Raw genomic sequence first — 16,869 nt, 5'->3', positions numbered from 1 at the left:
CATACCCTGTCCCTGATAAAGTTATTAATACAGATGCAGCCTTTAGGTCGTCACTTTTCTCTGATCATCACTTCTATCATGGGATTGTTTTCCTGAATACTTATAATTGTACATGAACTCGATCAGTATGTAACCTGAAAATATTTTGTTGAGGATGGCTTCACTGACTGTTCCTTCAACATCTGGGCCTCAAGTTGGAAAGCCCTTAGCTCTATAGGAAGTCTACTAAACTTGTTGAGGAAAAGAAATTTGAAGCTGTGATCAAATATTGTCATACATGCTCCATCTGTAACAATGTCCCACTTCTTTATTTCCCTTAATTTCTTCTCAGTAATGCTGTTCCAAAATGGCTTTGTCCTGGGAGAGCTTACCTTGTCTACTTGCATGACAGAGATTATTTAGCCCAAGAGATACCAATCTTCAAAAATTTTGGTTTTTTCAAACAGCTCTGTATCTGAAGGCCCATAGTTCATTTGGATGGGAAATACTGCAGGAACAATATCTTGTCATGTTGGTTGAAGGTTTCAGGTCTTACACACTTGTAACACTTCCAGGCCAGCCTTCATCAGACTTTTTCGTCCTGCTGTTGAAATGGCAGGCATTTCAAGCAGTTGATTTTTGGATGAATAACAGATATCTTCAGCATTTCCTTTACGATACTATGAAGCTCGTCCTTCTTTTCAGTTTGTTTCTGCCCGACCCTCCTAGTGAGAAAGGACAAGCTGGAGGGATACCTTTGTTTTGAAAGGTTGGCCTCCTTATCCCATGGGGCCAAGGGAGTTTTGGAGGGAGACCACAGAACTCTGTAAAAGTTTCTGCCAGTTCAGTTCAGCCAGTTCTTAACACTGCAGGTAACATGCAGCTGCATCTGGTGTAGCACACACACCTCTGACTTTTTCTTGTCTGCAATCATACCCCTTAGGCCAGTGAGTACCCAGCCATGCCTCCAAAACTGCATTACCTTAAGCTGGAAATGTTTAAATGTATCCTCCCTCCATCCCCCCTGCAATGACCCCCTAAGTTCCATGTAGAAGCCTCAGGTTTGCCTTTAAGAAAGGCTTCCTAGTGCTTCCAGCTGGCTCTTCCTTGTATCATTTTTGCCCAGACCAAAAATTAAGGAAAAAGCTCCCCATCTATCTTCTCCAGCAGTGCTGTCATATCACACAGTACAAAACCAACTTTTAAGAAGCAGAACTGTAACTGGAAACAGAAATTGGAGTGCCGAGGAAGAGGAGTTCCACACACACTGCCAGCCCTTACACGTAGTTGTCAGTTTTGCTGCATCTTCCTGGCTGGCACTTAGCAGAGCCCCCCAGCCAGCAACCACAGCAACAATTAACCCATCATCTCCTGACCAAACTTCTGTGGCTCTCAAAGTAGATTAGATCATCTGTACTCATGCAGATGCATAAGGAATAGGGTAGTTAGGTACATGAAGGATCTGCAGCTGTCCAGACAGAGGCCAGAAGATTTAACTTTTCCCTTTTCTGTCCCTGATAAATGAGGATTTGCCAGGAGTATACATGCATAGCACATTCGGGGTTTTTCCCTTTTCCTTCCTGCCAACATTTTCAAATGTCAGTAGACAATCAATCTAGCTACAAGTGACTACCTTTCAGTGTGAGCTGACTTCCAGAAAACCAGCAGCTGAGGCACTGCAAAAAAAATAATGGACTGTCAGATCACCAGAGTTCTTTGTGACTTTGTCACTCCCATCTCACCAGTACAGAGTGTCTGGTAAGCCATAAACTGTGGTTATTGTAGTAAAGCTCCAAATTGCTTCATTGTTGAAGATTGGTAGGTAGGGTTGGCTTTTTCAGTGGAGCTTTGTAAAGCTACTGGAAAGATGAAATTTCACTAGTCTCTATTTTGATGGGGCTGGAAGAACCATTTTGCCTCCCTCAAATTGAAGTGTCATAGTAATTCAGATTGAAGGTGATGCCTGAATAAATCAGTGACTATAAGCTGAGGGAGAACTTTTTTCCAAGCTAGACATGAAAACCACACACATTTTTCATCCATGTTACCTTGTCTGATCCACTTACTTCTTTGTACATTAATAACGAATGACAGTCTTTTAATGGTCTGCCTGCCTCAGATGAAAACACAGTGAGATACATCACCAGTCCTGTCAGCAGAATCTGTAGCATCGCTTTGCATCTTGGTGGCCTCTTCAAGTAAAAGTTTGTGGCAAACTGAAAACATCTTCAGCCTTGAAATTGTAATGCTGTGATGTCAGCACTGGTTGGCTGTGCACAGACCTGCTGTTTTAAAACGTTCAGAGATCAGGGACAAGTCTTTACAGATGCCCTACATGCATTCTATCTTTTAATACCAGTAAGTTTGTGCTGTGATATTGCCTGAAGTCTCTGTGGGACTGGAAGTTGGTTCCTCAAATTCTTTGTCTCTGGAACATGATTTTGTCACGAAATGCAATGCTCAGAAGGCAGGGTGTATGGATTGCTAACATCTGCTAAAGTTGCGAAGACCTGAGGGACCCAGCCTCTCAGAAACCACAGAAATGCCATTTATCTTGCAAAATTCATGAGGTAGGGTTGTTTGTCACTAATTTTCACCAAGCACAGCATTATTTTTCCTGCTGTTGGTGGGTCAGTGCTATCAAAGCTACATGAGTGTATCAGGTAAGGTAGCATCCTACCACAGTCAAGCCTGAAGTTTATTGCACCCAAGTTCTCATGCACAGATGACTTCTTAAACTTTTTAGACTGACAACAGAGCTTCACTTTTCCATTTCTCTAAATTAATTGGTTTGCTGGGTGGCATCATGTTGCTGCCTAAATTTTGTAGTTGGTTTTGCAGTAGCAGCAATAATGGTTTGCTTCCATCGCTTTGTGGCATATGCTTCTAAAAAGCCTTCATTCTACCAGTGGGATGGGTTCTGGTTACAGCTTGTACTTGGATCACGTTTTCATTGGAACAGTCAATAAAGGCAAGAGTTTGAGATACTACTACAGTAACCTTAATTTGAGGCAGACTTCACAAGCCTGTCAATCCTTCAGCAGATAACTAAGTTATTTACATGCTTACATTTATGAGCTATCCTAAATAGACTTATAAATAGAACATAAAGTGCATGAAAAATCTCAAAATGTCACTGCAGGCCTAAAAGTTGCAATATAACTGAAAATCAAAGATAAGGTTCATGGAATTTCAGCCCTCAAGTGAAGTAAATGCTAGTTCACAGAACCAGTTGTGTTAAGTCCTACCAATGAGTGTTAATATTTTTAGATTTTTGGTTATCACTTTAAACAATTAGATATTGTTAAGAGCACGTATTAGAACTAGGCCTCCAAAGATTAATGGATTTCATTAATTCATTCATCCACCCTAGATGTGTACTGCTGAGTTTCCATACACGAAAAACATTCAGATCAGGTCATTCCTTTCCAGTTTCAAAACCACACATTTGAAATGCAGACAATTTCACTAATGATGTGGGAAGACAGAAGCACTGTCTGGGACATCTTCATCCCATTACAGAATGCAGAAAGAGAACAACAAGCATTCTGTATTTAATTCAGAGCTACACTGTCAATCATCATGAAATCTGTCTTTTTTTGAAGGGCCCAGAACCTACAAAGGTTCATAATTTGGGCAGTGACTAGTAAATAGAACTATATTCCTCTAACCTGGCATGACAGATTACAATTTAAATGCACATACAGGCACAGTAAATATAAATAAGGCTAATGAGGATTGGAAGGAGTAACTAAATTCTTAAGTGTCATAATAATGGTTTAAGTCTTGACAGGTTACTGCTTAGTTCCTTTTATCTTCAAGGATGCCTCAGGTAATAGGGATGTCTCACTGCAAAAGCTTCAAGGCAAAGTAATGTATTCTTGAGTGTCTCATGCCTGCCACAACAGGGTTCATACCAGTAAATGGGATTGCCTTAAAGGCTAGAGAGAAAACAGAGAAGTTTAAAATTCCAGGTGTTTCAAAAAAAATGAAAGTAAACACCCAAACTCCTTACGACTACTGAAAAAGACTACAATAAAGCATGCCTGAAAACAAACATACTAACCAGTGGTGATCCATAATAATCTTACAGAAGAGCATATTTGGGATATTCACAGTATTGCTTTTGAGGCATAGAATCTTCCAGTAATTGCCTGCATCCTTTCAACCACCTGTGTATGCTATTAGGGTTCCTGAAAAAGGGCTCTGTCCTGAGGTACCCACCCCAATTCACATGAAACAAAACCACAGTTTGACTAAACAGCAGCAGCAAGAGATGAAAAAAAAAAAAATCCTAAAATCCAAGATAGCAGATGGTAAATCTCAAATTGCAGGCATTAAGTAACAAGTATGTGCCTTGAAAGGAAAAGTAGCTTGCACCTAAAATTATACTGTGCTGTCTGCTTTCAGAGCAAAAGGACATTTTTGGACTTTGTTATTACGAGACACTTTCTTTCTTTGCACTTCATCTAATGACAATTTTGTTCTTCAGATGCTATTAAAGGGCACTTTATATTTGGCAATCTGGATAGCAGAGACGAGGACATGACACTATTCCTTCATTTTGCCTGAATGTTTTAACTTTTAAACATTTTTTTAGCTTTTAATAGTGCTTACAAAGTAAGGGTGGAGGGGAGAGAATACATATACTTTAGTCAGATTTGGTTTAGACCACATAGAATAACACATTAGAAAAAAAAGGCAATTACTTAAAAATAGTTGTATTTATATTTCACAATCTGCTCAAATACTGTTTGTTTGTTGGGTTTTTTCTGTTTTTTTATATAAACTTTCTACAGGATGTTTTAAAACAAGTTCTTCACATTGCTTCAACTATGTACTTATGGAATTTGAAGGAAATAGTTCTGTTTGTTTTTACAGTTTAACACATATACAGTACCAAAAGGATGGTGGTTAGTCACATGCAGTCCATATGAGATTCTAACATAACATTTAGTGAATTTTCTGATGTTGACCACCCCTTTGATGCTGAAGGTAATGCATCTGTGGAAAGCAAGGACTGTAGATTTGGGTTACTGCTCTCTGCATCTTCCAGTTTTTCAGTGTTGTCCTCCCAATTAATGTGGAATCTTGTGACTCTGGGATTAGATGCCAAAATATTCCTTTGAAGCTGGGAAAGAAGAAAATATATGGATTGTAATGTGCATATCTAAAACTGGAGTTCATATGCATATAGATCTTTTTCCTTTTAGCCCCTATAGCCTTGTTTGCTTAACAGTTTGTTTAAAAAGGGAATTCACATCAATGTGAATCTATAGCTACTACCTATGGATCAGAAATGTGCTTACAGTACACCACTTATTATTTTCCCTAATATTCTCCTCAGCAAAATAACCACTTTCTCAAGCGTGTTTTAACTGTTCTGCAAGGTCAAGGCTGTGAAAGAGATCCACAAGTAAAGTGCAAGTGTTTATTATTTTATCCAGCTTTTAGTAAAGCAAATAACTTCTACCCCCAGAAGGATTTTGCAAACCACAGTACTTCATCAAATTTTGCATCAACTTTATGGTATTTGCAATACCTATCAATTCCATCAACTTCTCATCTTCATTTAAAAGTACAACCTTATCCTTAAACTACCAAACTTCAGACTGATTTCACTAAGAGGATTTATCAACTAAAGTTTTAAAATAAAAACATTTATATTTGGAAAATTCTAACACTGTGGCAGTGGACATGATTAGTTATCTATCTTATTCTCATGGCTGGCCTTCATTTTCTTTTGAAAACATGTGGCATTTGTTTATGTATCCAGAAAAAAAAAAAAAAAAAAAAAGCTTATTTTGAAAAGGGGTGAAAGAGTATATATTCTTACCTGGAGGATGGCAACTTAGAGCCAATGGACACTCACTATGGTATTTCAGACTGATCACAAGAAAGGTTTGCTTTGTCCATTTTATTCTCCAAGAAAGTATACTCTCATTAAGTATTTCCTGACCCTTTACACTAACTAAAAAGACTACTTATTTTTTAGAAGCTGGTAGAGCTTATTGCCCAATAATTAATCAATCACTTTAATAACCTTCTACTTGTGCACTTCCATTTTTTCCCCAAGTCACATTAAGGACTCTATACAAACATATGATAGCTTGTGCTGTTCTCTTCCATAGCAGCAAAGCTAGCTTTTTATATAAACAGAGAATGAAGATAAGTACTTCTAGGCATTCTAAATTCAAGCGTTTAAAGGGAGTCACCATTTTGGCATTGGCAACCAACATAACAAATAAGTTATGTTTTAAGTGAAAGAAATAAAGAAGAAAGGAACATATGCAAAGTTTAGGAATCCTCAAACTTTACTACAATTTTCAGTAATTTTTTTTTAGTACCTGATCACTGAAAATAAAGTTAAGCATAGAAAAACATACTATTTAATTTAATCTTTTAATTCTAGTCCTGGTTTAATTACTACCATGAAGGATAGATGTTTTTATAACTTTATCTGTATATTTCCTTTGTCAAATTAGACATTTATCAGATAATGATCCAACCAGGGTACCCATGTTCTCTCATTTTACACTTGATTTCTTCCTCAGTTTGTTTGTTAAAGTTTTGCAGAAACTGTAGCTCTGACCCTAGAACAGCTGAGTAACAACTGTAGTAAATAAATATCTACAACTTAGTTCTAGGTTGCTGGACTTAGAAAAAACATTATGATGGTTGATTGGCTTAGAAAAACATGTTTTTCTGAAGAACACAGCCATTTTACAAACAGTAGTGCAGGTGGGAATAAATCCAATGGTTTATTTCACAGTCAGTGTGAAAGTACAGCCAAGTCTTCAGGATGGTGGAAATTTTTGATGGCCTCTCAGTATTCACTAAATTTGTGACAACTACATGGCACTTGCAGTCTGTCCCCCCAAGTATTTTCCATTATTTGATGCCTCATTCCATGCACTTAATGAAACCACTTGGGGCTTAGGTTTGTTTCTTAAACACCTTTTTCTATAAGCATACCTCTGACACATGACTAAAACAAAACATGCCTTACCTTAGAAAAATCTGGCTTTACTGGTGGATTCTCTCTCAGTTCTGTTTCAGTGTATTCATTGTTTACATAGTAGCCGACTCTAATAAATTCTTGACCTCGGTAAGTGCATGTAATTAGCACAACTGTTACACCTACTGCATCTGCATCTGGAATAAGCCCTGGGTTAGGTGCATCAGCCTGAATGTGAAAGGGAAAGATAAATTAAAATTGATAGCACATGCCTACCTAGCAGGGGACTCTCAAGTAGCGTGTTTCAGCAGCTAAGTAGTGACTATATTTAAAATTGTTCAAGTTAACCAGAAAATATACTGCTTTCACAACATCAACTCTAGATTTAGAACACCATCCTCCAACGACAGAACTGGAATACAGTAAAATTGTTTGCTGACATTTCTCATGGGCAAATGGCCAGATTTGATCCAAAACTCCTTTTAAATATATGATCAGCTGAACCACTGTTCACACAGGGGTACCAACATCAATCCAGTTCTACAGTGCCACAGTTCTCCAGCCCATCTTGATAATTGAGTAGAGCAAGATTATTTTCTCATACACCCTCAAGGTTGAATTGGTCTGTATGTGTGCTCTTAAGAAGACTATATCCTTAAAACTACAGACTGCAAATTATACTTCAGCAAGAAAAGGGATGGGCTATGGTAAGGTTTGAGTTGTTCCACAGATTTCTAGGAAAGGAATTAACAACTTTCTTTGGCTTCATTCCTAATACCCATATTCATTAAAATTTATGCAGATACCTGCATCATCCAAGACACCTGAACATCTTCTACCAGTAGGCAAACCTAATTAATATGCAACTGATACAATCTTCCTCAGTGTCCTTACTTACCATGGCTCTGCAGTTACTTATCAATAAAATTTGCCTCATAAAATGTGGCTCACATCAGTCCCTTAAAATGCCTCTTAACTACCACATCTATTGATAAAATGTGATGCCTGATTCTGCTGCAGGATTTAAAGTAACAGCAATATAGGCATAGTAAAACAGCTTCATATTTACAATTCCACATGAAGATCTGAAGTCAACAGTGAACACCCATGTTGTGAGAACAAGCTGGTATTAGTAATGTGTGTTCAGATGGTTTGGGTGTAACAAACCTTGCCTAATGACAGAGGATGAATGGAATTAATGCCTGTTGTCCCTCTCATTCCTACTTTTCTATAGTATTTATATGCTTCAGCATGGTGAGATTTGGGAGCTGCTGCTCATGCAGCATTGGCATCTAATCTTTGCCACTTCAATTTTAAGCCTTCAAACCAGTCTACAGCTTTTTGTGAGAAGCTGTAGGCACTTTGCACAAGAATTAGGTGAGTCAGACTTCTCGGGTAGAAATACACCCAAGGGAGGAGAAGAAACCAGGGAATCAGGTAGAACACCTCTTCCTCCAGCCCTGAAGGAAAAAGAAAATGACTGAACGGCTTTACAACTAGCATAGGGGAATGGAAAAGATGGCCAAAAACCAGAAAAAATGCAGAAGCTGGAGGAAATCACAAGAACTGCCAATACAGTTTACATCATTACTTTAACTCAGTAGTCCTGTTCTAACAGTGCCCAGTACTATGTGATCACTTTAAATTCCACAGTAATGGGCAACAGAAGAACCATATTCTGTTTAACTCCCCATTAAACTCAACTCCCATCCTGATGTAGGATCTTAGTCTTCCAGGTTGCCACTGTAATTTTCTGTCCTGTAATATCCTATGACACAGTTCTGAACCCAAGGAAATACTCTGTTCTAATTCTAATTCTCTCTCAAGCATCATTTTGTTGCATGAAAAAGACACTGAAGACTGTTTAAAACAGTTTTTTCAGATTTTTAACTTCCTAGTTTTGTCAACTCCTTAATTACTCTGGAACCAAACATCATACACAGATGGCAGAAAAAAAGAGCTTGGTATGACCAAATGATAAATAAGCAGATTACCTGCAAACAGATATTTTGGTGGGCAGAGGCAGTAGATTATTTTTGCATAAAAATCACTGTCTTAATATGCCATAATTATGCTATAAATTACTCAAGAATTTGATGAAATCAGCCCACATGTTGCCTTGAATTATCTTGCTTTTCCACATGATATTTATTCTCATAGCTATTGCTGCAGAGTAGGTAGCAAAGGTTATATGTGCACTTAAGGATAGTAAATTATTTATGTGCTTATATGCTCAAAAAAGTTTCTGTGATTTTATTACAAATTCCCAAGAGAATCAAGAAGAAATCAGGTTTTCACTGTGTGTATCTTGGGATTTAGAAACAAACAGGCCCAAACTGTGGGCCTTTACTATTGAAACCCTTTTAAAGGTAATGTTTTGGGGTTTTAAACAAAAAGCTGCTTTTCTGAGTCTGAAAAGCACATTAATTGTCCATTGACAATTGCTTATTGAGCAATAAGCTCAATTCCCAACCTGTTTCACATCATTTTTTCATCTAAGGTATTTTTGTCATTCTTGGTAATGTATCTATGTGGTACTCCATTTTAGTTGCTATTTCAGCCATTTTCCTATCTAGAAAAATCTACAACAGATTATCTGAAAATTTTATACTCCTCTGCAAAGGTCCTTTCCTTATGCTATTCCCCATGAACACAATCTCTTTTCTTTGTGTCACATGCCTCCTGCAGTTCTGTGCTTTGCCCTGTTCTTGCCTTCCCTTGTTTTCTCCGTATCCCAGGCTGCTTCAGCTCAGTGAATAAAATTGCTTCAGTCATCAGCAAAGGCTTCTTGCAGCACTTTGGGTTTTGGTGGTTTCCTGTGTACACATGTGCTGAGTCCTGCCCTCACCTGAAATCCAGAGCCTTTGAAGTGTAATATACTCAGACCCAACCGCACTTCCGTAAGAAATAAAGAGTATATTTTAACAGATGGAATCTCTTACAGGACCTACTCCAATCTAAGCAAAGTCTCTACACATCTCCTCCTAATTTAGCTGTAGTGTCATTTATAACCACAATACAATTACTGAGTCCATTCTACAGAAACTGCAAAACCAGTAAATTTAATTTGAGACCTGCCTAATCATACAGCCAAAACGTGCCTTTTTTAGGCACCTGCTTCTTGCTCCTTTCCCATCACCATCAACAAGGAATCTTTGGACCTTTGATTGAGAACAGTGCATCTTCAAATTAGAAATGTAAATGCCAGCTGATTTTCCACCATACAAACACAAGGTAGCCCCTCTGAGAGCAATAGAGGATCACCTATTTCAGGCCAATTAATGCCATAAGCTATAATGGCTTGATAATGGAAAAACTGTTAATAAATGATGCATTTGTTACACATCTGCTTTATTTGCAGTGTGGAAAAATTAGGCCTGGCTCCAAAACAAAACAGAAATGTTTCAACACTGATTTGGGTGGTTAATAAATGCTGCAACACCCAGTCTAATCCTATTCCTTAAGCCTGTTCTTTAAGGAAAAAGCCAAAACAAAAAGGCCCAGAATCAACAAACAAACAAATACCCTCAAAGTGCCAAATAAACTACCCTTCCTGCAACTTACAGGATTAATCAGGATTGCCTCACAAGTTGCTATTATTTTAAACCAGTTACAGCAACCATGAGAAATAAGGGAGTCAGCACTTCAGTGTTCTTTAATGCTCATACTTCAGCATGCGTTTGCCATTAGTTAAGTGAATTTAGACCATTTGGGAAAATAGAGTTCTTATACAATAAGACATACTCAGTTTCTATCTGATTTTTTATCCAATGGATTTTGCTGTCAGTTTACAAAAAATATAGTACTTCATAGAGAAAATGAGTTTTAATAAAAATTATAGTTTTGAATAAACAGACTAACAGAAACACCCCACCACCACAAAAGAAGTTATCCCAAACAAAAGAAAGCTTCTGTAAGAATTCAGGCAAGTCCACTTGAGGTTTTCCCCCCTGCTTCTCACTGAGTTAAAACAGAAACAAGTCCAGGCCAGTAAGTCATCTTAGTGTTGCTCTTTCCCTATTTTCTTTCGTTATTCCTTATTAACTTTTGGCATTAACAGCAGTATTTTATAGACTGTCACATGTTCTAGACTTTTTTTTGCAGTCTTGACCTACACACTTGTGTACCTCCCATTTACCAGTGAATTTCTATCTTTATTTTAGAAATCACTGTATTTTGTTATGATTTAGCGTGCTTAGCCAAACATCACAGTTGACCATGTGTTCTGCCAAACAGAAACAAACGTCTTGATTATTCGAGCTGAGTTTTTCAATTAGTTTGTTGGTCTGATCCTCTGAAGGTGTTGTGTACATTAACCTAGTGCTCCTGATTGTCTGAAACTGCTACCAGCAGCAGAAGAGGTGAGCCTGATGGTGCTGGTGTAAACCAGGCACCTGGCACTGCTGATTATGAACCAGAACTAAATTATCAGTAGCTATGGGAACTGTTCTTTTATCAGTTATTATTGATACCACAAATAAAAAATATTACCAAACAATATCAGAGGCAAGAAGTACAAGCTCAATAACAGACTTTAAAGGAAGGTATATCATAGCTGAGTGACTCACTGCAACTTTTTTTCACCATTATTTTTCAAGTGCCTTTTAGTTTGATACAGTTATCCCCAATCAAATTAGCACAACTTTTAGAAAGGGTTAAATCAAACTTACCTGAAATACAAACATGTGTCTGCCTGCAGGAACAGGTCCAACTAAAACAGAGTCTAACACCTGATCATACTCTTCACTTTCAGCTGAACCCACATAAATTATTTTCCATTCCAAATCTACATAAAAAAGAAGAAAAAAAACCAAACATTATTTGTCATCACAGTTAGGGGATCTTCCGCTCTTGCCCATCTACAATTTTGCATAACCTAAAATTACTTCTTGGCAACAAGCCTAAAATAACAAGGACCTGTCTTCATCAGAAAAATTTACTGATGCCTGACCCTCATGAAACAGATCATCCCACTTTCTAGTCAGATGTACCACAGGAACCCCTCTATTTTCACAGTGAGGTTAATTTTCAAAGTTCATACAGAGAGCAGGACCCTTTTACTAACTGGGAGCTGTGGTGAGCATCTTCTCAAAGTCTGTCAGAATGGCTGCAGCAGAGGGATGATGCCTGTAAATCATCACATCCTTGAATACTCACTAACCTCCCAAAACCAAAATTCGCACCTTGCACATACACACCTCACAGCTTAAATTACACAGATCATGGAAAGTAGTTAATTGAGTAAGAAACCCACTGGGCAAGCTCCAGGCACACCAATTGTATGCCCTCCTTCCTTCATATGTCACTTGTGTTACCTGGGAAGTACATAAAATGGTGACAGCACGACTAGACCATATTCTTAAAGACAGTGATGACTGGATCTTATCTACATCTTGAAATTGAATTATAGACCAAAAAAATTAAAAAATCAGTGTAGCATTTTGCTTCTTAAAGGCATGCACTAAACCAACATTTATGATAAATCAGTGTTTTCTAACTCAGCCTCTTCCCCACAGATGTTTCAAAGTTGAAAATGCAAATTAACCCAGATTAGCTTTTCCTGGGTCAGCTTTTCACCTTCCCTTTTTGATTAAAAAAACAGTATTATTCACATATCTGAAACTAATCTTGCAAGACAGATTTTGGGGTTATTGAAACAAAAGGGGAAAAAAGAGACCACCATTATAAAAATCTATAACTAACACTTCTTAATTAAGCTGTGTACCTTAAAAACTTACATGGTGTGTTTCTTCTTTTCCCCCTGTGAACAATGCCCTGATTGCCTTTGCAAAAGCAAAAACTTGTAAGCTATTACATTAACTTGATTAGTACACTCAGCAAATCCAGAGGTCTGCCTTATGGTTTCTGGATGCAGGAATGGAATTTAAGCATAGAAAAAAAATTAGCACTTGAAACAGAACTTGACTGCTTTAAGATTGCAACTTTCCTCATTAGCAAATTCTTCTTGCTTATTTTGTTTACCATTAGTGCAGGTTTTGCAGGTTTAACTATCATAATAAACAGGGCTTGGGAAGGGATTTTACTCCTCTGTACAACACAGCAGTTTTCTAGGTACTGTATCAGAGGTTTTATTTACCTTTTAAGCAGGCAGTATTAGCTGTTGTCAGTATTGCAGGGTACTCATCCAGGATAATTAAGGAACTTTCTTGTCTTCATCTGAGGATAAATTACTACTTACAAGAAGTGAGGACTTTTAGGCTAAACTTCTTAAGAGTACTACACCATCCTGTGCCATTATTCTAGGAGAACAATATATAACTTCTTCTAAACAACTCATAGTATTTAGTACTAAACCTAGACTTTTTAAAAATAAATTTTAAATATTATTTAGGTATGTTGATACAAAAAAAAACACTTTAAGAAAGAGGGCTGAAGTTCATGAGTTTAATTTTAGGATGAGTTTAATTTTAGTGTTGCAGAGCACAGGCTGAAAACGGCACCATAAACAGATGTATTAGCAGAGGAAAGCTAAGGCACTGACTTTTTATCAAGTATACAATGGCTGTATTTAATCTTATTTTGAAATGCGAAAGATAGCAGCGCTCATCCCTAATTTGTCCTATAGTCTTAACTTGCATGTTGGCGGGGGAAAGGAGCTGAGAATTCTGTATTGCACCATCTATAATTCTTCTCATCACGACTGTCCAGGGTTAACTTTAACCTAAGTCCTGAGTGCGAGGAGCACATCACATACAGCTGTGCACAAATGAAGGAAAAGCCTAACATGTTGCACAGAGCCCCTGCCAGGGGCACTGCCACCTGCCACAGCAGCTGCCACGGAGGGGGTCCGGTGCTGCCCCTCGGATGGGCAGGCTGCCCGGAGAGATCCAGCCAAAAACGTGGCGGGGCATGGAGCACAGCTCCAGCCGCTGTGTCGGTCAGTTGCAGGAAGGCAGGAGACAGGCTGAGGAGGCCTAGAGGAAAGCCTGGCTCAGGCGAGACTTCCTCTGAAGTTCCCGCCACGGCGGCCGTCCCTCCCTCCCTCCCTCCCGCTCTGTCACCATCCCGCCGGCACGCACGAGTACGCGCTGCTGCAGAGGCAGGCGGGGTGAGGCGACTTAAGCCGCAGCGATAGCGAGCCTGCCATAGCACCTCAGCCAGGACAGCACTCTTCTGCTCAGCCCTGCCCTCGCCCCTCCGCCCGCAGGGCTCTCTGGCGAGCAGGCGGCGCTGGGCTCCGCCGAGTGCCGCCCGGGCAGCGAGTGTCCTCTCCCGCGCACAGGCAGCCCGGCCGGGCGGCCTCCTCCCGCTCTCGGGGCAGCGGCCGCTCCCCGGCCCGCCGGCGGGCATGGGCGCCCCGCACTCCCTCCTTCGCCCGGAGCCGTTCGAAATTCCCGCCCGCGGGGCGACGCGCGGCCTCTCGGGGCGCGTCCCGCGGCCGCCCGGGGGGCGGCGCTGCGGAGCACGGCCGGGGCGAGGGCGGCTCGCGGCCCGCCCGACTCGGGGGGAAGGCGGGAGCGCGGCGGCGGCCCCGGCTTAGGACCGGGGTCCCCGTGGGGCGGGCAAGGCCGGGGCCGTCCCCCACCCGCTGGCGGCTGCCGGTAACTTTCGAGTGACTTCCAAAAATAGTGGCAGGCGGGCGGCCCCCTCCCCCCCGGAGGGGGCTCCCGCAGCCAGCGCTGCCCTCCGAGCCGTGCCCCCGACCCCCGCGCACCTACCGCGGCTGCCTGCTGTCGGCATGCGGGGCCAGCCAGTCAGCCGCCCCTGCCTCCCACCGTGAATTTTTTTTTTTTAATTTTTTTTTTTTTTTTTTTTTTTTTTTTTAGTATTAAAATGGAGCACGAGGCCATCGAAACGCATCCCCGCGGAGCGTTTTCCGCGCTCCGAGTACGGCCGGGGCTAAACACGCAGCATCCCGTGTGCCCGCGGGGATGCGCGGCCGCCGAGCCCGGTTCAACCCTCCTGTCTCCCGCTCGCTCCCCCCACGCACACACAAAGCTGGCAACATGGCTACCTCCACTCTAACAAGTTCCTCGCAACTTGAGGCAGCTCGCCGCCTCGCCGATGGCGGGGAGAGGCGGCGGGCCCGGCTCGGCGCCCAGAGCGAGCGGACACCGCCAACTTTCCCCGGCGCCGGGCTCGGCGGGAGCGGCACATCCCCTCACCCGGCCGGCACATCCCCTCGGCTCGGCACGGCGATGCGGCCGAGGTGGAGAGACTGTGAAATTGTAGGCGCAGGCCTGTGCAAAGTTTAAGCCTTAAATACCCCGAGCTCGGAGCCCCGGGTTGCAAAATCCGTATCGGGGAGAAAAATTCTACTCACCTTCAGACAGGTCCTCTATGCACTCGAATGTGATTTCGAACTGGAAAGGATTGTAGAAAGGAGAAGGATTATCCAACACCACTACATTGTTCACCTGAACCTTTGCCATATTTTGGAAAAAAACACAAACAATAGGCAGAGCGTGTTAACGCCGCGCACCGAAGTCCTCCGTGCCGGGCTCCCGCACCGCACAAGCCCCCGCGCCGCTGCCCGAGCGAGGCTGCAGGGCGGCGACTTCCACAAACTTTTTTTTTTTTTTTTTTCGCCCCCCCTTTTATTTACACCGGGAACGCTCCACACTGTTCGCCGCTTTCCCTATTTCGCTCAACTACAGCCCATTCTGCCCCTGCTCGCCGCCAGCGCCCGCCCGGATTGGCCGCTCGCCGGGCGAGGGCCCTCCCTCCGCGGGCACGGCGGGCACCGAGCGCCGGCCAGAGCGGCCTCCGCGCGCGCCCGCCCCGCGCCGCCCCCGCCGCAGCGCCCCCGCCCGGCGCGCGCCGGCAACGGCCGTCAGCAACCGCCAACGGGCCGGGGGGCGGGGCCGAGCAGGGGGCGGGGCCGGGGCGGGGGAGGATCCGGGCGGGCTTGAGGGAGGCGCGGAACATCTGCTTCTCTGATGTCCCGGAAAAGGACAGAGCTTATCTCTTTTCTTCTTCTTCTTCTTTTTTTTTTTCTTTTTTTTTTTTTTTCCTATATGCATTAAAATCCAGCCAAGGAGGAAATCAGGAGGAAAGTTCTTATCACAACTAATCAGCTCTCCATTCATGACTAAGAGGACTCTACCTTAATTTGAAAGCTGTTGCCTTGCAATAATTTTATTTAAAAGACAAAATTAAGTCCTAAGAGGCAACTTTATTTCAATTGCTGGCATTGATCTTATGGGACTGTGTTTATTCTGCTTACCACAATAACTTTTATTAAAATTTATAAGGTTTAGATTAATATATAGAAGACGCCATCTTTTGTCAGTGTATTGTATTTAAAGTTGTGAGCCCTATGAGCTGAAGAAGAAAGTAATTTCCTTTCAAAGTGTTCATCCTCTACAAGTTGTAAACAATGTAAGACCACATCCAGCTTGGAAAGTGCTCTAAGCTGAAAGTTGAGGCTGGAAGAATAGTAGGGCAAAATGTCATAACTAAATTAGAACCATGGGTAGAACAGGGACAAAACATAGTCTTTTGTCCATTCACTTTAGGCAAAATGTTAAAGAAGCATTGTATCTCAACAAAACAAAAAATTGCTTGCAACTAGAGCTCATTTTAAAGTTTTATTTAACCTTATTTATAAAAGGGAAGATTCAGAAGTGTTTAAAAGAATGCTAAGTGGTTTTTTTATATGCTAGGATTGTGCAGTATTGTATAAACAGCAACTGCAACGCTGGCAGCTTGGGAGGAGTGAAAAACTACTCTTAGTCCAGCACTCATGATTAAATTGTTCCCAACACCTCCCAGAACAAGCACTTTTGCTGTCAGAATGCACAAAACGAGTCTAATCAAGTAGGAAGGTGCATTAAGCTTTCAGCATCCCCTAAGAAGAATGTGAAAGAAAGCAGTGATTCACTTGCAGGCTAAACCATCTTGCCTGTGGGGCTCCACCATGTGTGCAGGAGCACTTTCAGTTTTGGGCCCATTTCAGCCCTTTGGGTTTT

The 16,869-nt window shown here is 41.5% G+C and overlaps 2 protein-coding genes across 2 annotated transcripts in view; one reads left to right on the top strand and one right to left on the bottom strand.

Moving 5' to 3' along the window:
- MCM9 (minichromosome maintenance 9 homologous recombination repair factor) overlaps window positions 1-16,869 on the top strand; it is a 47,680-nt gene that overhangs the window by 14,982 nt on the left and 15,829 nt on the right. The window lies entirely within an intron of this gene.
- ASF1A (anti-silencing function 1A histone chaperone) lies at window positions 4,538-15,654 on the bottom strand. The gene is made up of 4 exons (XM_064707957.1): window positions 15,222-15,654; window positions 11,608-11,723; window positions 6,989-7,165; window positions 4,538-5,110 (listed from the first exon to the last, which is right to left on the bottom strand). Exons 1-4 carry the CDS (start codon window positions 15,328-15,330, stop codon window positions 4,898-4,900), a joined length of 615 nt encoding a protein of 204 aa, XP_064564027.1. The 5' UTR covers window positions 15,331-15,654; the 3' UTR covers window positions 4,538-4,897.

Source organism: Zonotrichia leucophrys, chromosome 3, assembly GCF_028769735.1.
Source record: "Zonotrichia leucophrys gambelii isolate GWCS_2022_RI chromosome 3, RI_Zleu_2.0, whole genome shotgun sequence".
Lineage (NCBI taxonomy): Eukaryota > Metazoa > Chordata > Aves > Passeriformes > Passerellidae > Zonotrichia > Zonotrichia leucophrys.
The sequence above is the reverse complement of the archived record's forward strand: the minus strand, read 5'-3'. Positions and strand labels throughout refer to the sequence as shown.